General features: G+C 36.4%; 1 protein-coding gene across 2 annotated transcripts in view; it reads right to left on the reverse strand.

Annotated features, from left to right (window-relative positions):
* Nucleotides 1–12,463: 12,463 nt before the first annotated feature.
* The window catches only part of LOC132153152 (zinc finger protein 385B-like), a 129,004-nt gene continuing 117,143 nt past the window's right edge, over nt 12,464–24,324 (reverse strand). For both annotated transcript variants that reach the window (XM_059562456.1, XM_059562455.1), the window contains exons 5-9: nt 19,448–19,628; nt 16,039–16,350; nt 14,584–14,768; nt 14,222–14,323; nt 12,464–13,363 (exon numbers count right to left, since the gene is read on the reverse strand). In XM_059562456.1, coding sequence (XP_059418439.1) covers nt 13,151–13,363; nt 14,222–14,323; nt 14,584–14,768; nt 16,039–16,350; nt 19,448–19,628 — 993 coding nt within the window. In that variant the 3' untranslated portion in view covers nt 12,464–13,150. The remainder of the gene's footprint in view (nt 13,364–14,221; nt 14,324–14,583; nt 14,769–16,038; nt 16,351–19,447; nt 19,629–24,324) is intronic.

The following is a 24,324-nucleotide window of genomic DNA, read 5'->3' on the forward strand; positions in this document are numbered from 1 at the left end:
GAGTGTGACCGGCTGATGATTGGCTGTTCTGCCTTAAGTCCCGCCTCTCTTGGGGTGTTATCGGTCAGCTCGTGCTGAGGAGGCGGGAACTTATGGTTATGGTTATTTACATCTCCCTTTTCCAGGTACTTTGAATGAGTGTTTATGCTTTCGAGGTTTTTAAATAAGCTTGATGTGTGTTTGGGAAGATGTTCTGTTATCGTTTTGTTGACATGTCGAGTGTTTTCGGTATTATATTTCGTTTTTTTAGACTAATGCTAATTGCTATTATTGGGATATTGTTCAGCAGCTAGCTAAATTCGATTATGTAATGTTATGTGGCATGCAATGTATAACATAACTGTGATGAAGAAGGCAGGGAATTGACGAGGAGGGGAGGCAAACTGCCATTGTTAAGCAGTGTATTTATGGATTCATTGCCAGTGCAACTGATTTTGATATTTTGAGCATTGTTTGTTGATTAGCTGAATACTTTTGTGGATACTCACCTGTTGTGTTTGATTGTAACGTTACCTGTTGAGGAGAAAAAAGTGAGAAATGATGACATTGCATACCTGTTGTCGTGGACTAATGGTTAGAGAGTCGGACTCCCGATTGAAGGGTTGTGAGTTCGAGTCTCGGGCCGGCAGGAATTGTGGGTGGGGGGAGTGCATGTACAGTACACTCTCCACCCTCAACACCATGACTTAGGTGCTCTTGAGCAAGGCACCGAACCCCCAACTGCTCCCCCGGGCGCCTTGCTCCGGGTTTGTTTTCACAGTGTGTGTGTGTGTGTTCACTGCTCTGTGTGTGTGCACTTTGGATGGGTTAAATGCAGAGCACGAATTCTGAGTATGGTTCAACATACTTGGCTGTATGTCACTTCACTTTATCACCAGAGAAAAAGCTTTGTGTGGGCATTTTTTTCTCCCCTTTTCTGATTTTTTTTTTTTTTAAATGTAGGATGATTTTTTTCCCAGCCAAACGCTGCAAGCCGAAAATCCGGCACAGTGCCGGAGAACTTTAAGCCCTGCATTTCGTACCCCTCTGTCACTGTATTCATCGGTTTTATTGTTTATAAACAAACCGCATCCACCCCCCGCACTTTTGAAAAGCTTGCTACGCCCCTGTATATAAGTGCTATAACAAGTCTCAGTTAGCTTAAACGCAGTACACGTAGCAAGGGCTTTTAAATAATATAATAAATAAAAAGAAAACAGAAAGAATAGAAAAAGAATAGAGCAAGCTATTGTTAAAGGTCTTTTTTTATAATTGTATAATAAATGAAAAGAAAATAGAATGCAAAAAGATTAGAAAGGTAGATTTTTTTTAAGAATAGAATTAGAATATTTGTGAATGTTTAATATCTTTTCTGTAGCCAATACTACAGGTATCTGTTCTTGAAGTAAAATATTGCCATTTAAAACGGTCATATGGGATTACAATTTTTCCTTTCTCTTTGGGGTGTTACAAGCTCTTTGGCGCATAAAGAAAATCTGTAAAGTTGAAAAGACTTAAGTCTCGAATCCAAAGAAATATTCTTTATAAAAGTTAAGTCAGCCACAACCCCCTAAACGCCTCATTCTAACACGCCCCCACATGTCTACGTCACAATGTGGGAAGATTTGCATAACGCCACCCAAATGTTCATGCAATGAAAGAAGGTGTAACTTTTATTCTAGCTGTTGCCGCCACCGCCATGTTGTGCAGACTTTGTGTGTTTCATTGTGAAAGTGAAACTACATTGTTCGGCTTTCCAAAAGAAGATGATATCTGCCTGGTCATGCCTAGAGCTGATCCGTGCTGGTCGATGATGAAATGAATCAACTTGGCGCTGTGGATCGCCGGATTAGCTTTCACCGTGGACGAACACTGATGATTCAAATGCAAGTTTTAAGCAGTATAGAGTAGTCTAGCGCTTGTTGTTTGTTGTATCGCCGATCTCAAATACACACATAGTTTTATGTTTAAGCGGTGCGTTATGCAACGCAATGTGTAAAAAGACAGTATAAGTCATTATAATCAATTATGTCCCCACTGGATGAAACAAATGCCTCATTTTTAATGGGGTTTAATGTTTTTGTCTGGTAATGCTGGGTGATGGCATCACAGTATGGTAAGAGGTGTAACATTTCCGTCACATGCTTGAGGAATTAAGCCAATCACAATGCGGATAGCTGGCCAATTAGAGCACACTTTTCAGAACAATGAGCTTTGTAAAAATCAACGCCTTTCAGAAAAACGGGGCATTGAGGGGAAACAATAATGTACATTATGTGGAAAATAATATGTTTTTTTTTACCATATGACTTTTACCAACAAAAAGTGTCTTAGAAAATTTAAATCAATATATTGTTTTCTGTGAGTGAGTAAACAAGATGATTTTCAAATAATTTAGAAAGAAAAATTCTAGGCTACAAGCTCTCAAAAATCCGGGAACCATTGTTCTTTATGTGTTTTTTTGCCTTAGGCCTATTCAAGTGTTTTTTTTGCCTTATTCAACATTTTTCGTTTTTCACTAACCACGCATAATATTTTTTTTCTCAAAAACACAATCATGTACATACATGCATTTCAAATATTATTATAGCCCAGTTTATGCTGATTACAGTGAGATTAGACTTTACCCATTTAGATATTTATAAGAAACTGAAAAAAGCACAAATGTCAGGGCATGCAAAGTGTAAACCCCATTCTTTAGAATATGTACACAGTTTTTATACAAGCCATTTATGCATATTAACGTTTTCTTAGCTAATATATATATATATATATATATATATATATATATATATATATATATATATATATATATATATATATATATATATATATATATATAATTCCTGCTCAATTCAAAGTTTAAAAATATTTTGGTATATTGTGGTATTGCTATATATTGCCACTCTACACAGATGATAGCTGACTTTCCCTTCAGTCACAATCACACGCTGTTCATTACCCTCTGTCTTCTATCTTCATGATAATCAGTTAGTGGGACTGACAAGCAGTCAAAAAACCCTTTTGCTAAATGCCACAATAAGAATAGACTTGACACTTGCACTTCTCAACAATTTTGGCTTAAGATGAAAACATGATGTTGTCAATTGTAAACTGTAATGTAAGAGATATTTGTAAATTATTTTGTGGTGAATTTGGGAAATATGCTTATTTGCACTGAATACTAGTGTCAATAAAGAGTATTAATAAACATAATGTAATAGAACAAAGTAACAATGACATAAATATCATGCTTTAACTGATGACAGACTCATTAAAATTCCCCTGAAGATGCATGAAAGGAAAATTTGGATAAGTGGACACACATCCTATGTTGTGTGGGTTCCATAAATAGAAGAACATGGATAGATTCAGTTGCTATGGTAATAATATTAGCTCAGAGTAGCCTAATTATTGAGGTTTAAAAAGGCGTAGAAAGATGCCACTAGATGTCTCTGTTTGCTCATTGAGTCACTGTAAATTGGAAACTGTTCTGGCTTGACACCTGTGCAAAGATGAATCCTTTCCTTACACCAGTGGCCAGGAACCTTTTTTGACCAGAGCCTTTATTTATTTAATTTCTTTCTTTTAATTTTTGGTTTTCCACTATATATACAGTAACATGCAAAAGTTTGGGAACCCCTTGATGAATCTGTGAAAATGTGAATTATTTTAACAAAATAACAGAGATCATACTAAATGCATAATATATTTTTTTAGTAGGCTACTGTCCTGAGTAAGATATTTTAAATAAAATGTAACCCAATTCCGCGGGAAAACCGGGGAATGTTAACGAATATTTAGAACTTTAGAAATATTTTGACGTCACGGAGACTGGTTGCGTGAATTTGACCGCTTGTTCGTGTTCCACTCGGAGCGCGCATATAGGCATTCAGTTCTCGCACAAATTCGCAGCTTATTGCATATTAATATTTCCTTTTAATATACTTTAATATACTTTCTCTAATTCATCCATGTTTATTTATTAATAACTTCAGTCAGCCCTCCCACTGAAAGCTGCACTAATTATCATGGGTAAATAGGACACATTTTGATGTTTCGAAATGTCTCTTTTCTCACGTTTTAATACAAGGATACGTTTTTTATTTTTTATAAACTTGCAATTTTCGCTGCTGTTCTAAAAAACATGTATTTTCATAATTACCACAAACAAGCTGATCCAAATCTTTGGGAATATGTCACGCCTGGATATATTTGGAAACTTTTCAAGTCGACCGGAGAATTTTCCGTCACGAGTCATGACTGGACAGTTGTATTTTAGAAGTCAGCTTTGAACAGGTTGTTTGGCCACTGGTGCATTTGATAAGTACAATTTGTTGGCTTGAATTTCAATGATTTGGCGAAATAAAGTTGTTGGTCAATTAAAGCTGCTGCGGCTGAATGGGATGGCGGTGAAATGTTGTGCGGTCAACGCAGTCTTGAGACGGATCTATCTATCTATCTATCTATCTATCTATCTATCTATCTATCTATCTATCTATCTATCTATCTATCTATCTATCTATCTATCTATCTATCTATCTATCTATCTATCTATCTATCTATCTATCTATCTATCTTCTTTTGTAGTTATTGTAAGTTTCTCAGTAAAATTTGAAGGAGGTTTGAAACACTTACCTAAATAACAACAGACTAAAAGCAGTCAACAGAGGGCGCACTCGAGCCTATGTCTGACAGGATCCTGGCCACTTCAAATGGCCATAAAAGTACATCAGTAGCACATTTTTGTTTATTTTCAGTCAGCTGTGAATTAACATGCTAATAGATAGCAAAAAAAAAAAAAATTCATTTCATACCTGGGATTTGAGAATGCAATTTCTAAACATAAGCCTGCTATAGCAGTTGTAGGAACACATTCCACTTACAAGGGTCAATCTCATTTTTGATAGACAAGCGGAAGCCCCACCTTACAGGTTAATGAGTCAAAAAAAAAAGCCAGCTCAGTTAAAATAATCACATTTTTATAGTTTATCTGCCTGTTTGTTATTAATTCCATTTCTTTTAAACATTTTATTTACAGTCTTGTTTTATTTATAAGAATCTAAATTGGCACTGAGTGGAAAATCTCTACACTTGGTTGTTATCCAGATGATTACCAAGAATTTACTTACCTTATGTTGTGTATGCAGATGACAAATCATTTGTTTTTAACACTTTTATTTAATAATGTTGAATAGAATGTAAACTTCAACCTTTATGACTTTCCAGCATGCCCATGAGGCTCTCTAATCTAATTTACACAAATAAATGGAAAATTCGCAAAGAAGTCTGAATGAAATCAATTCATCCTTGTACATAGATGGTCTGATGGGACTTTAAGATGAAATGTAATGTAATTTTGTTGGTTGCCACTAAATTATAGGTCATTTTATAATGAAAACCATTGATCAGTCTTACCAAGCAAAATTAATTACATTAAAGACTTAATGACAAGAAGCAAGCTATTGTGAGTAATTTCATTTACTTTGCATGAGAAATGACTTGATTTATGAGGAATGTATTAACTCACATGCATAAAGCTGTGGGGAAAGTTGGAAATGGTCAGTATTGGAACACTAGCTGGTTTGTAGCATTGGAAAAAACTTGATTCACACGTGACCCATCAAGAAAATACATTTTATAAACACATTTACACCATCTTATAAGCTTTATTGCTTTTATGGTGTGATCTGAAGCAGAGCTGACTGATGTTTATTAGTAAAGAGCCCTTGTGAAAATGTCAAAGTGTCTTGCTTCAGTAAGTGACAGTGAGCTTGATTTACACTAACAGCCTTATAGTCAGTGTACTTTAGTTAGTTAACATGCTGGCACACAAGGATTTCGAGAGTGCTTATCAGAGAAAAGCTGAATACAGACAATTTCAAGTTGTGTGCTTGTGAGCAAAGGGGAATTGTTAGTATGAAATCAGCTTATGAAATTAATTATTTTATGGAAGTAGCATTATGTCACAGAAGTGTGGACTCTGAGAGGAAGACTGCGAGGGTTTAGGGTGCCATTTGGAACAGGACTACAGATGATGTTCCTGAGAAAAAGTCCTTAGTCTTCTCACATGCGTGTGTGTTCACCTTTGCTTTGATACCAACATAATATAATGATACTTAATATACAATTATAAAAATGTAAAAGACAGTAAAATTGCTACAGTAAAATGGAATGGAATTGCCGTACTTTTTACAGTGGAATAACTGTAATAGACCTAATGGTACATTTCAGAGTCATTTTACAGTAAAATGCTGTTCAGTGTAGTTTTTAAAGGTAAAATTTGTAAGATATTTGCAGTAAAATATCCAAAAACCACTAGGCTAGTGTTATATATTTTGTCCAGCTGATTACTAACAATATCTCTAATGTTTTCAACTACTTGTAAATCATGAGAAAATTCCCATTCTAAAAAGTGACACGGGGCAGTCGCCTGTCGATGACGTTAGTTACCGCCTTTACTGACTTAGAAACCACATGACAACAGTGTCGTGGACAAATGCGGAAGTAGTTTCGCGACACACTTCAACTAGAAAGAGATGCTGATCTCACTTGTGTTTTACTCGACAGGTGAGTTGCTTTGATTCGTATCTTTACAGAAAACGTATGCTATTATAACGATCAACAAGATTAGTATTATGGGGCATATACGCCAAACACGGGGCATCACGTCTCTAGACCCACGCGAGGACGCGTCTGATCCATAGTCTGATCCATAGTCTGATCCATAGTCTGATCCATCGTCTGATCCATCGTCTGATCCATCGTCTGATCGTGTCTTTGCATTGACTTTGTATGTAACGTTAATCTACTCGCGCAAATCATTGAACATGATTTATCTTTCCGTCTGATTGATGGCCATCAGCGGTTGGGTAGAAGACAACAAATCCCATCATTCCATGCTCCTTCTTAGCGTCATCAAACAACGCTATTGTTTTGGTAGTGCGCCCTCTAGGTGGCAGGTCCTACAACCTGTACCTTTAAGTGAAAAAGAACGCCATCTCAAAATCTACATAATTTACATTTCTCTGTGTGACAGTTCACATTTGTAGTTTTTCACTGTTTATATAGTTTTGTTTTTTTTCCAGGTTTTATGTTACATCATATGTTGTTGAAATAATGTTTACTGTTATTTTGTTATTTTAGTTTTAGTTATTTTTACTGTTATTTTAGTGTCATGTTGCTATGGTGGCATTTTGTATTTTTGTGTGTGACACCGGGAATGTTATATATTTTAGTATTTGTCTCAGCTTGTAAAAAAGCTACTTGTAATGAACTTTAATCATGTGTCTTTCTGATTACCAGCTGTGCTTTAAGGTGGTTGTCAGCATAAAATTAAAATTGTAGTAACTTGGTACATTAACATTATTTCAGTTAATGAAATACACTGTGTTTAACTGTAAATTGAAGTTCAGTCTGTAAAACTTTTACAAGTTGTTGATAGTTTTTTTTTTACCGTAAATTTCTTTATGATATTTTTTAACAGTGAATGTTTGCAATTTAAAGTTAAAGATTTCAAATAATTTTAACCCAAACGTTTCTCATAAGATTCTCCAAAGACCAAAAGATTTATCCAAAGTTTTTAAGCTCTGTATGCTTTCTGTATGTCAATAATTGACTCATTGTGTCCGCTTTTGCACCTGGAAGGATATTAAAAGACACATTTGATACTAAAATGATATTTAAAGGCATTAAATTACCTCTGAATAATAACATTTACCAAATATGTCAAAGAAGGTCACAGGAGATTGCAAATACCTCCCTCGCTGGTTTCTGTCGAAGACAAATAATTTCAGTTCTTAATGAAATTCTGAGCAAACAGTGAGAATTAGCTGCCCTTCTATTTGAGGAGTGACAAAACTGCACTTTTTCACAGATTCAGCCTCCAAGGTACAATGTGGTCTCCATGCAAGGATCTCTATGGCTGATTTATACTTGACACAAATGGAGTCTCAGTCCAGTTTAAACACAAAAGACCAAAGCATGAGCTGGACACACACTAGCTGCTCAGATAGACCCCCACTGTCACTCAAAAGGATTTACAATCAGCCAGCATTAGTGGCCACGTATTATATTACATTAGTTCGCTGCCAGCAGTTCTTTTATGTATTCTCGGATAAGGCTGGAGTGAAAAGGCCGCTGTAGCCAGCAATATCCTCTGACAATAATTTCTGTTCTTTTTTTATGCTGATTACAGAACCTATAAATAGACACAAGTATAGTACATGTAACTACGCAATCATCTAACACAATCTATCCTACACTTTCATAGTCTTGTTTACCAAGATTTGGTTACAGCTCAACCTGGACCCAACGACTTTGACACAAAACACTCTTTAAAAATGAGAAAATGTCACGAATAATTGGGGCACTTAAAATGATCTGGCTGCTGCATCAAAAGCGCTGTATGAGTCATTGGAGAACATCATGTAAATTCTGTTTAACGTCTTTATCTAACAAGCAAATATGTTTTTGGATGTAGGACTTTACTGCAGATGAAACATCTGGAGAATCTTTAATCTTTTCAGCAAACCCTCTTTTTGGATCAGCAGCCGCTCTTACCTTTCTGCCTGTAGTCAGAATAAAAAAAGCTAAAAAGGCAAAAAGCTATTGTAGAATTGATGAGATGGGAGCCTACCAATCACCTGCTCCACACAGAGCCAATTCTTCTCAAAATGACTCTACTTTGCTGTTGGGATTCATCTGTGCACTTTCCTGGGGCATCAAAGTTACAGCACAGAATACACAACCTAAATACATTACTGATAAAGTCAACGACAGACATTAATATTTACACTCCAGAATTGATTTTCAGGGCTTTTATGTAGGAATTATCTTTGTGAACAATTATATAAAACTGAATGAACTTAACCCTATAAAGCAAAATTGTAACGCCTCTAAATGATCAAAACATTGCAGATACACTCTTGTGCACAATCGACTACATGCATTATATCGTCTGATTGATAGTTTATACTTTTTTGTCAATTTAATGTAATTGTAAATACATGCTCCTTCAGTGGAGGTGTCTTTTTGCTGTGACATCTTTACACACTTATTTTTAAGTAAATGTAAGAATTACTTGTATATTGTTAATAATATTTCAAGACTAACACTTACTGAACTAATGTAACTTTGGTAAACTTGACTATAGTTACTTTTTTTTTCTCGTCTTCGTAAAAATCTAAGGTTTAGCTGTACATCTCAGTCATTATTTACACAAAACTCAGCATTTTAATATCTATAATTGGGAGATATAAAGTAACAACTTATATGCATTTTAGTCTGCTGTACCGTACGCTAAAAGCTATTAGAAGTTAATCTTTTTGGCCATTTTTTCTCTTTAAATTTAGTCTCAAAACAGGCAGGCTTTACAGGACTGTTAATAATGCAAAATATATTTAATTCACAATAGATCATTTATAATTAGCTTGTCTCTAGACTGTACAAATCTTTACTGGCTAGTATTTATTTTTCATCAAAATGATGTCGTAGCTCCATAATCAACAATATTCACCTCTGAGATGGTGAATCTGACAGCTACAGGTCACTATACGTTGCTGAAGCATCAAACTCATAACCAATATGCTTACAACAGAATGTAATTAAACGTATCAAATGTTAATAAAACACAGGAATGTATTTTTAAATGATTTTTTTTTCACCCACTTTTGGTGAAATTTAACCCAGAGAAATGGTTAATTTCCCTCCCCGGTCAACTGAGACTGGTTTTCTTTTAGCCATCCTGAAATATATCCTCTGACTTACCTCTCTAAAAGTACTGTACATGGAATGCACCAGCATCATTTTATTAATGCCAAGGGTGACATTGCTACAGGTCAGTTGAAGTTGAGCGTCTCTAAGCTGCTTGCACTGAGCTGGACATCTGTCAGCCAGTATTACTGTCACAATCCTAATGAAAAGCAGAGGTGAAGAGCAGTCCCATTATATCAGCAATCAGCATCCTGAAGTCCTGATCTGTGTCTTATTGCAACTGTCATTGCATAAATAATCACAGGCAAATTATCATGACAAATGAAGTTACAATATGGAAGAAATAGTGAGGTGGTAAGTCAAAATGGCAAAACAAATAAATAGTAATGGCACACTGTGTTTGGCATTGACTACACAAATATTATCAAAATATATACTCTATGTACATTGGGGTGCAAAAGTCTGAAGTCACTTTGATTGGGAAATAAAGGCTTAAAAATTAAATAACCAAAGACAAAATATAATTAATAATAAAATTATAAAAAAACTAGAATTCAATTAAAATAAGTTCATATATATACACACACATGTATAATCAAGTATATGGTGAATTAAGTTGATGACTACATTTGAAGATTCATTAATTGTATTGTTCAAACATGTTATTTATATTAGCAAACAAGATTCAAATGAGTCATTCATCAAGGAGATGAAAAAGACTAGGGACTATGGGAAATAATGAATAGAGTATTAATCAAATCACACGACACTAAACTGGTTTTAATATAATTTATCCAACAAATCTCCTGCGCAAATAAATGAAGTCAAAGAAAAATGAACAGTAGAAACAACCATTAAAAAGTATCTGAAAATAAATATGGATTCACTTCACTAAACATATGAGCAATAATGATTCATGAAAAGTAATATACAGTATAACTTCATGAAGAAATCACTGAAATATATTATTTTATTGAAAATGTAGTATCTTTATGTACAGACTCTCATACATAGAGACATTTATACTATGGACGATGAAATTCCAAAGCCAAAAAAAGATTTCTCAGTGAATGGAAATGATCTCTAAAAATAATGTACCAAATACCCAGTTCTCTTAGTGCCTCCTTCAGCTCATAAAATACAATTACTATTGCAAACTGGCAGGTAAACATTAAAGGGTTAGTTCACCCAGATAGCAAATTTATGTAATTAATAACTTAGCCTGATGTTGTTTCAAACCCGTAAGACCTCTGTTTATCTTTGGAACACAGTTTAAGATATTTTAGATTTAGTCCGAGAGCTCTCAGTCCCTCCATTGAAGCTGTGTGTACGGTATACTGTCCATGTCCAGAAAGGTAAGAAAAACATCATCAAAGTAGTCCATGTGACATCAGAGGGTCAGTTAGAATTTTTTGAAGCATCGAAAATACATTTTGGTCCAAAAATAGCAAAAACGACAACTTTATTCAGCATTGTCTTCTCTTCCGTGTCTGTTGTGAGAGAGAGTTCAAATCAAAGCAGTCTGGATATCCGGTTCGTGAACGAATCATTCAGTTCACCAAATCGAACTGAATCGTTTTAAATGGTTCGCATCTCTAATACGCATTAATCCACAAATGACTTAAGCTGTTAACTTTTTTAATGTGACTGACACTCTCTCTGAGTTCAAAGAAACCAATATCCCGGAGTAATGCATGCACTCAAACAGTAACGTTACACTGACTGAACTGCTGTGAAGAGAGAACTGAAGATGAACACCGAGCCGAGCCAGATAACGAACAAAAGACTGACTCGTTTACGAGTGAAGAACCGGTTGCATCGGTTTTCGGATCAACAGTAGTTCTTTCAGACAGTTCGATTCAATAAACCGGTTGAAGAAAACGGTTCACCGGTTCTTTTGCGCTCGACGTATAATGGCGTCATTTGCGATGATTGCCCTTGATTCAAGCCTTCGGTTTACCCGCGCTCATAACACTAGCACAGAATCAGTTCAGAATCAATCACCAAAAGAATCAGTTCAGTTCAGACGCCCTGTGAGTCGGTCTGCTTCACGCTGAATCACACATGCGCAGTATCATCAGCTCCTCGGTTCACGAATCGGATGCGTCTGACAGAAACGGTTCTTGACTCGTGAATGAGTCAATGTTTTGTTCGTTATCTGGCTCGGCTCGGTGTTCATCTTCAGTTCTCTCTTCACAGCAGTTCAGTCAGTGTAACGTTACTGTTTGTGTGCATGCATTACTCCGGGATATTGGTTTGTTTGAACTCAGAGGGAGTGTCAGCCACATTTAAAAAGTTAACAGCTTTAGTCATTTGTGGATTAATGCGTATTAGAAATGCGAACCGTTTGAAACGATTCAGTTCGATTTGGTGAACTGAATGATTAGTTCACGAACCGGATTTCCAGACTGCTTTGATTTAAACTCTCTCTCACAACAGACACGGAAGAGAAGACAATGCTGAATAAAGTTGTCGTTTTTGCTATTTTTGGACCAAAATGTATTTTCGACGCTTCAAAAAATTCTAACTGACCCTCTGATGTCACATGGACTACTTTGATGATGTTTTTCTTACCTTTCTGGACATGGACAGTATACTGTACACACAGCTTCAATGGAGGGACTGAGAGCTCTCGGACTAAATCTAAAATATCTTAAACTGTGTTCCAAAGATAAACGGAGGTCTAACGGGTTTGAAACAACATGAGGGTAAGTTATTAATTACATAAATTTGCTATCTGGGTGAACTAACCATTTAAATACACTATGGAGAATATCAATATTTATTGATCTATACATTATTGCATCATCAGAGAGCAGAAGATGATTATAGTCTCCTGACTTTTAAGGATATCACAGAGAGATGAAAGGCCCACGGTTTTCCTATTACACAAAAGAGAGTTTGTTTCATGATGAAAACAGGTTGAATCTACTTATATGATGATGAAAAGAGGAACCTGAACACATGTGTAGAAAAATGCTGTGTTTAGAGTTAAAATGGAAAGAGTGGACGGCACTGAAGTTCTGGTGATTGAGCTTATTGAACTACACGATACAAGACAGCACACGGGCCAAAAACTGCATCACAGGCTCCCTGACAACATCAAGTCGTTGACTGAACACGTACTGTCTTACGGTAAGATTTGGGATTGTTTCCGACGGCGCCTCAAGACATGTGCTCGTCTGGAATTGGTTGGTTGGTTGGTTGAGTTGAAAAGGAAGACCGTGACAATTCAAGTCTTTCAGGAAGCAGTTCAACACTTTTTTTTTCCGTTTATATTTAGTGTTTCAAATGCAAAAGCCCTCACAAAGACGACATCCTTCCTGGGTTTTGTGACGGTGAGGACAGTTGAGGATGAAGTTTTAATAAATACACCACTGTTTCAAGATCTGTGCTTCGGCATACATCCGTAGTGTGGCATAGTTCGAGAAACAACTGCTCTGATGTGGGTGCTCGCTCAGTAAGGAGCAAATAAGATTGAGCCCGTGGTGGGTCGGATGGGTCCCGGAGCGGCGCGGAGAAAAGAGTGCGGAAGTGAGGCCGTCTGGAAGATGGAGGTGTTGGGACGAGCGTGGAGGGAGATGGACTGGACTGTGGTGGGGCAGAAGGTTGTGGAGAGGAAAGCTGGTGAAATGGGCTTCACCAAGTCATTCTGCAGGGCGAGTTTGGCCTGGAGGAAAAAGACAAATCACTATGTCAATAATGAAATCAATGCAGCACAATTCATGGAAAGGACATTGATTTTATGGCCTAGTGCAAATAATAAACCACATAAACCTGAGACTAAGTGATTCTGCTTTATAATATATATTTATATATTTGTGAAAAGAACAATAATAGTAGTTTAATATAATTATTCTATAACTATTGCTACAATTATTATTATTTATACTTATTTTAATAGTTTACCGATGATAATAATAATAATAGTCATAGAATTAATAATTATTGTAGCTATAAATACAATTATATTTAGTTTAAATATTTTTATATAATAATAACATCAATAATAATAATTGTTTATTATTATAATTATTAATAATTATTATTAACTGATAATAGCCACAACAACAATAACAGTAATAATTATTATTTTTATTATAATAAATTATTATCATTATTATCTTTGTTGTTGTTGTGTGTTAAGTATTAAAATAAGTCTCTAGAGTAAGTCTTTGGATAATGGATGTGTGAGTTTGGATAGTTTCGAATCGGAAATATATAAATTATCCACAAATATGGTAAACAGAAAACAGGGTACACTTAACAAAAAAAAGAAAGAAAAAGAAAATAATTTATGGGTGAGTTTAGAGTACTGTTCTACAAACAGTAAGTTGTTTCAAACATATTTTGCATATAATTTGAAAAATGACAAGCGAGCGTTGAGCCCTTGTGAAGTATTAGCATCCCAAAGAGGCATTTAACAGCCTGGAATGTGCGCAACAAACTCCTCACAGCATTGATACTTGAGATGCGAGTAACACTTGATGAAAGCGCTTGATTATAAAGAGCATAAATAATGCATTACTGCCAGAGAGCCGGAGCTCCGCTGCTGCTTGTTGTAAGGGCTGTATTTGGGTTTGGTGGGTTTGCCTGCCACTCTGTCCTTGTGCCGCCTGCTGGAAATATGCTGTGAAAAAACAGAAATCATTACCATTGCAATGCAACCGAAACATTTGTGGCCAAACTTAACACTGAACCAAATTATAAGCCTAAACTGCATAACAGGAAGTACAACTTGCAAATTTGGTAAGATCAAGCCACAGAATCACACTACTACTTATAATGCTTTCATTATTCATCACTGTACGCATTACGTTTTGTTGTCAGCTGCATAAATAATGATCATGCCAAATGCAACCAAAGATGCATTCAAACTAAACTGAATACCTGTTTAAGCTGGACTTCTGAGTTGACGTGGACATCACAGATTTCACAATGAAACGTCTTGTTCTGTAAACCTGAGCCTTTGTTAAGTTGCGTGGCCTGAATTTTGAGTTTGGACCCGGGTCTGGGGTATGATTTAATAGGTCCAGCTCCGTTTCGCGCCTCCAGCATTGTTTTGTGCTTTGAACCTGATGGAAAAGAAAAAGCAGGATGTTTTCTCTGGCTTAACAAGCGGGGGAAGAAACTAATCTGTTTATTCAATGCAAACTGTAAGGCTCTGGTTGTTAGAAGTTAACTTCTAGCACTGGTTATTTGAATCAACAAAGGCATTAGAGTTTGATTTAATTCCATGAATCAGTTTGAACTGTGCAAAACTTTTATTCTGCAAAGACCAATTACACTAATCAAAAGTAACAGTAAAGATGTTTATAATGTTACAAAAATGTTCAAATGTATTCTATTTCAAATTAATGCTGTTCTTTTGAACTTTCTACTAATCAAAGAATACTGAAATTATATTTTCACAAAAATATTAAGCATGAATTGTTTTCAAAATGGATAATAATAATAAATGCTTCTTGAGCACCAAATTAGCATGCAGTGTGTGACACTGAAGACTGGACTTATGATGCTTTGATTTTAAATTGCAATAATATTTCATAATATCCATTTTTTTTTCTGTATTTTTGATCAAATACATGCAGCATTGGTGAGCAGAAGAGACTCTTTCAAAAACAATAAATATTGACCACAAATATTTTGTGTGTATCTAGTGTATGTTTCAATAATAGACTTTTGAATGACTTATTAAATGTTATTCAATGATTGCTGTTTATATGTGTATATAATTCTTATAGAATTCTTCTTAATGTTCACTTAGTAAAAAATAGTGGGGGGAAGTTTTTACTGTATTTTTCTTGCATTTTCTAAATTAACTTGCCAAAATGTTTGGCTGAAATACTATTTCTTCTTATTGAAAAAAAGAAGCATTTTAAGCCATTTCAGTGCAAATATGAAAATATTGAAATAAATATATAGTGAATGTCATCAAAAGCATGAGAAATATGAATACTAGTCTGACTGCAGCCCACACATCTGAACATATGCCTCCTAGTGTGTATTAAAAAAATACAATTTCTTGCAGATGAAATATTTTTAAGCTGACCTTAACTAGATGAAATGCATGTCGACTACATAAATGTCTCTGACTTTTTAATATTTGATTAGTTCCCATGACTTTTCCGGGCTTAGAAATTGCCTTTTTAAAATTCAGCAATATCTCCAAATTTTCCATGACCGTGGGAACCCTGTCTACATTTTCCAGTTCTTCATACATTATCAATGATGATCCAAGCCCGGGAAGGTCATTCTATGAAACATTTATGATAAAGAAGAACACATAACCCTGGGGAAGCCGTGGGAAAGACATTGCGCAGCAGAGGCAGATGTTCGCCACACCTGTGTTGTGTGCCTCCAGCTGTGAGAGGGAGTTGACAGCCACTTTGCACAGCGAACAGTATAGGAGCTTCTTGGCTTTCTCCTCCTCGGACTCTGGGCTGGGCTCTGACGGGGCCGTTGGCAGCGCTGATGGTTTGGAGGTGTTCTTCAGGGCTGCCGCATGTCTTGTTGGCTCAGTGGGTGGGCTGGCATGCGCTGGTGCCGTCTTGCAAGGGTTGGACACTAATGCCACTGCAGGCACAGTGGGAGCTGGCACAAAGGCTTGTGGGGAGGCAGGGAGTTTGTGCGCAGCCAGTGGCTCTGCACTTTTCTCTGGGAAAATGAGAGAGAGAGAAAGAAGCAAGGAAAGAGCAGATCTGACAGTTAGTGGTGAAGGGCTCAGCATGTTGCACATTTTTCAACTGCTTCCTGTCTATTTTTTCCAGTATTGTGGGTTTGATATAAGCCCGTTCACTGGAAGTGCTCTAGTTTCTCCATCAGATGACTTAGGTGAAGAAGCTATGTCTACATTAATAAAGAAATTTGGTCTAGTGCGATTAATAAACCACAAAAAACTGAGATGTAATTAAATATATATAGTCTATATGCACACATTCTTCAGAGGTTTTATGGATCTTTTTTTTGGGGGGGGGGGGTAAAACAAAATAGTAAATTATAAGAATGAAACTCATTCAGTTCACCATGTAATTAGATTTGAGTGAATTATAATTATTAGAGTGATAATAATAACAACAACACTTTTTTAAATACATTTTCCAGCTCTATAGTCAACATGAATCATGTACTTCTGAGGTTTATAATGGATATTTTTACAATAAAAAATAATAAAAGCTTGAAGGTTAAATTAGATAGCACATAATAATAACAATAATAATAGATTATTATTCTAACACTTTTCAAATTAGATGTATTATTATTATTATTACAATTTTTTTCTGCTCTATAGTCTACATATAACATGTACTTTTGATATTTAATGGATTTTTATTTTTTATTTTTTTATAAGAAGCATATTAAAACAGTCAACCATAACCTCAAATGCCTTCCTTCATTTCACCAAAATAGAAGCTTGAGAGTTTAAAAGCATGGTGTAGCAGTAGTAGTGATAATAATAATTATAGTTTAATATCATTATACTTCACAAATATTATATATATATATATATATTTTTTATAGATTATTTGATTATTATATATATTTTTAACTCAATCCTCTTTTTTTTTCTTAACCAATTTGTGCGGTTGGGTTTGATAAGGCCCTTCACTGCAGGCGAGCGCTCTAGTTTCTATGTCAGATGAGTTAGACTGGGTCAGGCTCCCTTCTAACGCTGCAGTGACTGCTCGGCTCCCGCGTGCTGTAATGTGATAGGACATGACCCCTGGATCGCCCACCACCCTTACGCCCTTGTCATTGCGTTACATGCCACGGGAGGCTCTAAAAGCACTTGATGTCGGATGCCTGTACTCTCCACCCACTCTCTAACAGGCCTCTGAGGGAATACTTCGCTGCTTTATATGAATGTCACTCTATGCTCATGCTTTTTTCTCTCTCCCGAGGGACTCAAAGCAGCCAGAACAGTCTAATGTTCCCCCGTACAGTGACATTACACCCGCTGACACTAACCTGAACCTCTAAGCTGGAACTGCTGCTCTTTTACATTTTTTTTATCTCTATCCAAGTTTGAGTTTATATTTCAAATCTTCCAACGCGTGGTAGGTAGACGTGGAGACATATGCCTCGTTGTTCTTGTTCTCAATATTTTTGCGGTGAGTCATATAGAACATATTGTAGCTGAATAAGAAAATAGATCAGAGATAAACTATCTTGCAAACTTTTCAAAACTAATAGAAATCATTAGTTAGAATAAACTTTAATTAATAGTTTTGAAATGAATTATAGGAATATTTATAAGTCCTTCCTGTACCTCAAACATAACAGATTTTGATTCCCAGGGAATGCATACAAAAAAATGTATATACATTTTAAACATATTTTTTTTATTCTATGATAAACAGTAAGCATTTATTTGAAACTGAAATGTTTAAAACATTGTCTTTACTGTCACCTTTCATATTGGTAGTGTATAATTCCAACTATAAAAACTCTCTACCTTATGGAACAAGAGTGTGTCTATAATGCCTTAAAATACAGCCTACATAGTCAGCTTTCTAGGTTTGGAACAGAGCCACAGTGATGACAGTTGGCACCTGTTGTTTGGAAGCAGATCATCAGTGAAATGTTGAAACGACCTTGCTCTATCCTTTCTGAGAAAGTCAGTGAGTGCAGAACATTGCTTGGATCTTAAAACAACAACAACAACAACAACAACAGGGCAATTAGCGTGTACATATAATCCATCCCCTGTGCACATACTGTATAATCCAACACACGGAGTTCTGAAACATTACATAAAGAGGGCTCTTATATAAAACACTGAAGCTAGCAATTTTAATGATTTAGTGCTTGAAGTTTTCCCATGTAAACTAAATCTGACTGCATTGTGTGTTGCCAGGGCTTGGGGAGAGACGGCAACAGCAGCCCCCCTCCCGAGTCTCGGTCTGAGCTCAACATTGCGTTACTATGATGGTGTGACAGTGAGGACCCATAAGCCATCTGTGAATCAGGCTGACATTCATTTGGCCTGATTTGTGTAAAGACACTGCATATCAATGAGGACCACCACTGCCTAATAAATCACCCAAATCTGTCTCCAGCTAGAGAGCAAGCGAATTCGGAAAGAATGCACTGGCTCAGATACGCACCCTGTAGGGCATGTGTCTTGGTTCATCCAGGTCTCGATTCTTAATCAGACACAAGGGCCTGAAATTGAGTGGGTCACAGCGTGAAGCAAAGATCAGATGATTATGTTCTTTGAAATGTAACAAATCTAATTCAGTCAAATCAAAGGCCAGGGAGGAAGAAAAAAAAAGGGAAAACAACAGCATCCCAGCATGCATCCGCCCTGTTCCAATTCTGTATGCATTTTCCATTATTAAACATTTAAACGCAACACAAAAACAGACAAAAAGATCATGTGCGGGAAACTCAATATGCAGGTCATGATGAAACAAGCAAACAGAGCTGTGGGAAAAGTGATCTGTTGTTAGCATAATAAAGCATATGGCTGATTACTGCCGCAGCAGGGCTGCACCTTACCTCGGCACACGAGCAATGAGCACGGTTCTAAGCTTGACGGATGGCCCGGTCATCCTAAATTGGCTTTTACGAGGAAAAATATGACTACATACAGTACACACAAACATAAGCACATAGATGGAGCGTGAACAGGGTTTGGGGGTTAGAGCGTTGGAGAGAAAAGCATGGGAGTAAACACACATGGAGAGGGCAGGAGTGGAGAAACAGAACGGGACAGGTGATGTGGAGCAAGAACAAAAAAGGAGCTATTAACCTGGTTGGTCAGAGTAGCTGGCAGTGACTGCAGTGCAGGAGGAAGTGGTGGTGGTGGTGGTGGTGATTGTCTTAGCACCACTGTCCTGGGCGGCTGTACTTTTCTGCTTATTTTTCGTGGACTCCTGTGCTTTGAGCTTCTTGGCATGTTTTGTGCCTTTGTAGTGCGCCTCGGCTTGGCTCTACAAAGGAGAACAAATGAACCATCCAATCAGGCTCATTTCTCACACTAGCATCTACCATCATGGACTGCAATCACACACACACACACACACACACACACACACACACACACACACACACACACACACACACACACACACACAAACCTCAAACTTGCTTTCGATAGCAGGCACTGTTCCAATCAAGGTAACGATTAGATTGAGATGACCGAATTTTCCAGGAGGGAGAACTGATTCTCAATGGAGAAAACTAAATGGGTGTCAATAGCCGGCACTCATTGAGGCCGTTAATGGAGCGTTTACTCATATCCTTAGTTCCGATTGAAGATTTAAAGGGAAAATGACTGCTTCACACTTAAATAGAGCGAGATGGAGTGGGAGAGAGTGCTTATGAGGGATTAGGAGCCCTTTGAATATCTGACTGCTAAGAATTAGGAGCTCAATTTCTCATTATTATGAAATCAGAAGTGACAAAGTCCCAAAGGACCTGCAGATGGATTTTCTCTCCAAAAGCTGAAACTCTGTCACGTTCACTAACTGCAAGTTTAAAGGATTTCCGACAGTGTCAGGAAAAGTCTGACAGCACCGCTCATGGATGCTTTTACTGCAGATAATTCAAAGTTTGGGGTATTCTAGATGCTTAAAATAGTGATTTACAAGAATGTGATGGCTTTGTATTAATTTTTGTCCTTCATTTATGAGATAAACATTTAATGCAACAGGATTTTCATTATAATTCAAGAACTAAGATCCAAGGTAAGGTCCGTTCTCAGAGACAGAGACTAAGAATAAGAAATAATAAAGAAATATGATTTATAAATAATTATTTAATTTAAAATCGATCTATTTTTGTATGCACAAGGAGGCTGTTAACAACCAGCGCTCCACACAGAGATCTGATATCAACATCATCCAGTCCATCTGCAATGACATTAAGAATCATAATCAGCACTGGCTGCTGTCAGAGCCCTTGTGCAAACAAAACCTCTGGATTTTTCAATAAATGGCAAAGGAATGTTTGGAAATGTAAACCGAAATTTCCTACTGACTTGACAGAAAATAACTGGCCTAAAGCTGCACTTTTTTTTTGTTTTGTTGGTGAAAATACTAATGACCAACTTACAACTTACATTATATATATATATATATATATATATATATATATATATTAATGTTTACAAATACAGAAATAATTTATAAATACATAATTATAAATACACTTCATTATAATGATAAAATATACATTAAATACTAAATTAAATACTATATATTATTAATTTCATAATTATTTTTTAAATAAACAAATAAAATGTATTTATTAATTTACCAGCACTGTCAATTATTATCTGTCAGTCTGAACACACCTTTTTTAAACCTGTATTTGGGGGACTTGATGTTTTATAAGGTCAGTGATTTCAGAACAGTATTGGATGTGCCTCTATTGAAAGAAACATATTAACTTTACTAGTTAATACATGTATACATTTGATCAAAACAAACACACAAACAGTCAGACAAAGGAACATCTATAATAAAGCATGCGGCTAACACCATGTCGTAAAAGTGCTGCGATTAAAGAGGGGTCTAAATTATTTAGAATCTTTTTTTTTTTTATGAAGACAAAATGACAGCAGTTTACTTGTGATCTTGTGAAAGTGTGTTGAACCATCTGACCCAGAGCTGGAAAAACATGAAATATGTTAAAGAGATAAGATAAAAGATAAGATAGATAAGATAAAAAAAGAAGAAGAGAAAGTCAAACCAAGCTAAAATGACGTGCGTAATGCCCATCGCACCAACAGCACAGATTGCTTGTTCAAGTGTTAGACATGAGAGTCATAATGAGGATGCTCCTGAGGACAGCGACAGGAGAGAATGATGTGGCGACCCGGGGCATTTTGTAGCAGCTCCTGTGACCTGGATTAAGTACAATTGACATTTATAAAATTGACTTTCTCCCAAGCTAAGTGTGTACATCCATTATAATATTTACAAAAACATCTACATTCTGTCTTTATAACATCAAGTGTCTTCCAGCTTACTTCCAGCAATCACTGGGCCTCATTCATGGAACATGAGTAGCATGAATTTCTTAGCAAATTCTTCTAAATTAAAAACGGGTTTATAAACCTGTTTATGTTCTGTGAATATTCACACATTTCTTTATTGTAATGACTTTATGAATCTCTTCAAATAGATAACAACAGAAATACAATAACAAATATAGATTCTACAGCGTTTAGTACTTCAGTTTCATCCATCGCACCAAAAAGATAAACTGCAGCGATTTACAACTATAGGACAGGAAGAGCTAAATAAACTTATCACTGTATCTAAACCAACAACATGTTTATTAGATCCTGTACCCACTAAATTACTGAAACCTGTAGCAGAAGAACCGCTTCTCAACATTATTAACGTTATCTTCAGGTCACGTCACAAAATCATTCAAGCTGGCGGTTATTAAGCCTCTTATTAAGAAACCACAACTAGGATCCTAGTCAACTGGCAAATTATCTTCCATTTATCTCTAAAATTTTAGAAAAAGTTGTGTCTGCTCAACTGAGCTCCTTCCTGCAAAAAAATTATCTTTATGAAGAATTTCTGTCAGTCTCAGGCCCCAACATAGCACAGAAACTGCACTAGTTAAAATTACAAATGACTTGCTTCTTGCGTCAGATCAAGGCTACATCTCATTGCTTGTTTTACTTGATCTTAGTGCTGTGTTCGACACGATAGATTATGACATACTCATAGATCGAATACAAAACTATACAGGTATTCAAAGGCAGGCTCTAAGATGGTTTAGGTCCTACCTGTCCAATCACTACCATTTTGTTTATTTAAATGGGGAGTCATCTCATTTATCACCAGTAAAATATGGAGTGCCATAAGGATCTATCCTAGGTCCTCTTCTATTTTCAATATTCATTTTGCCCCTTGGTAATATTATTAGAAAATATGGGATTAGTTTCCACTGTTATGCTGATGATACTCAACTATATATTTCAACGAGACCAGATGAAACTTCTAAATTATCTAAGCTAACAGAGTGTGTTAAAAGTTTAAAAGATTGGATGACCAATAATTTTCTCTTATTGAATTCGGATAAGACAGAGATATTACTTATTGGACCAAAAAACAGTACACAGAATCTAGTAGACTATAGTTTGCAACTTGACGGATGTACTGTTACTTCCTCTACAGTCAAAAATCTGGGTGTTATATCAGACATCAACTTTCGAAAACCATATTTCCCATGTTACAAAAACAGCATTCTTCCATCTTAGAAACATTACCAAGCTACGAAATAAGTTACCTGTTTCTGATGCAGAAAAGCTAGTTGCATTCATGAGCTCTAGACTGCACTATTGTAATGCACTTCTAGGTGGTTGTCCTGCTTCTTCAATAAACACCGCCATTGGCTAGCGGACCCCCACCTGCTGTTAGCATTCCATTGACCCCCATTCATTTTGGCGTCAATTTGACAGCGAATAACTTTACATCTGAGGCGTTTAAAGACTACATTTGTCCAGTCATTATTTCTAAAGAAACACGAAAATGTATAAAAGGCCCCATTACCTTGTATCTTACCTTGTGGCCCCGTAGAAGCAGTTTTTGTAAAAAAAAAAATAGGCTAACGATTGCGTCATAACCTGTGACTCTCTGTCGCACAGTAGAGAAATTAGTGTATGGACAGGAGGAGAAGCTCGCAAGCAATCTTTTACTGTCTTTGAGGCTATCGGGGGGACGTGGAGGCATGAAGTCAAGGGAGAAGCCCATAGAGAGTCCATAAAAGCAACGGGACAAAATTTTTCAACAACGTCTGCAAGATTCGGTGGGTGATTCAGATTTCTCTTGGCACAGCGATTAGAAGACTTACAATTGTCAGACAGGTTGCTCACATGACATCTACGTCATCAAGCTCAGTTTGAGTCTGCACAGTATGCTCGACCCCCAGGAAGTGTGTGCTTCATTCCACGCTCCTTCTTAGCGTCATCAAACCACGCGATTGTTATTGTTTTGGTAGTGCAGGTCCTACAACCTGTACCTTTAAAGTCCAACTGAAATCAAAATTGACCATATTTACTTTGTTTGCCTAAATTGATACTTTTGTGGTGAAAATTCATCCATGCAAGTCACTCCACACACACACAAAAAAATTTGGCTTCGTAATCTTTAATCAAAATCTGAAAATGCCCCTCCCCTCTGCATTGGAGGACCTTCCCTGATGACGTAGGTTTGACGGTTTGGGTGTCTGCTTAGCATCCGTAACACTCACAAAACACTTATTCCATTCCCTAAAATTCCCTCGTTACGGTCCAGATGGCTCGAATTTTTACATTTCGAGGAAGGAGGGATAACAGAGAGGTCACAGATGTGCTCAAAGCACTTCACGCACGGATGCTTCAGAAATTGGACTGAACACAAGATTGTGAGATATCTATCATTATCAGATAACACGGTCCCATTGGTACCTCACAAAGTTTGATGGTAAGTGGAACTAACTACAACAAAACTCTTGAGACGTTGAACATCATTCAGGGCTGCCAACATAACTTTCCTAGATCCAATCAGCTGCTAGTTGGAAAATAAAGCCACACCCACTATTTTTCCTCATTTAGTATTCAGTTTCTCTCAGAAATACGTCACAACAATGGAGAAAAGTCGTTTGCAACTTCCGGTTCACACAGAC

This window comes from Carassius carassius, chromosome 11, assembly GCF_963082965.1.
Source record: "Carassius carassius chromosome 11, fCarCar2.1, whole genome shotgun sequence".
Lineage (NCBI taxonomy): Eukaryota > Metazoa > Chordata > Actinopteri > Cypriniformes > Cyprinidae > Carassius > Carassius carassius.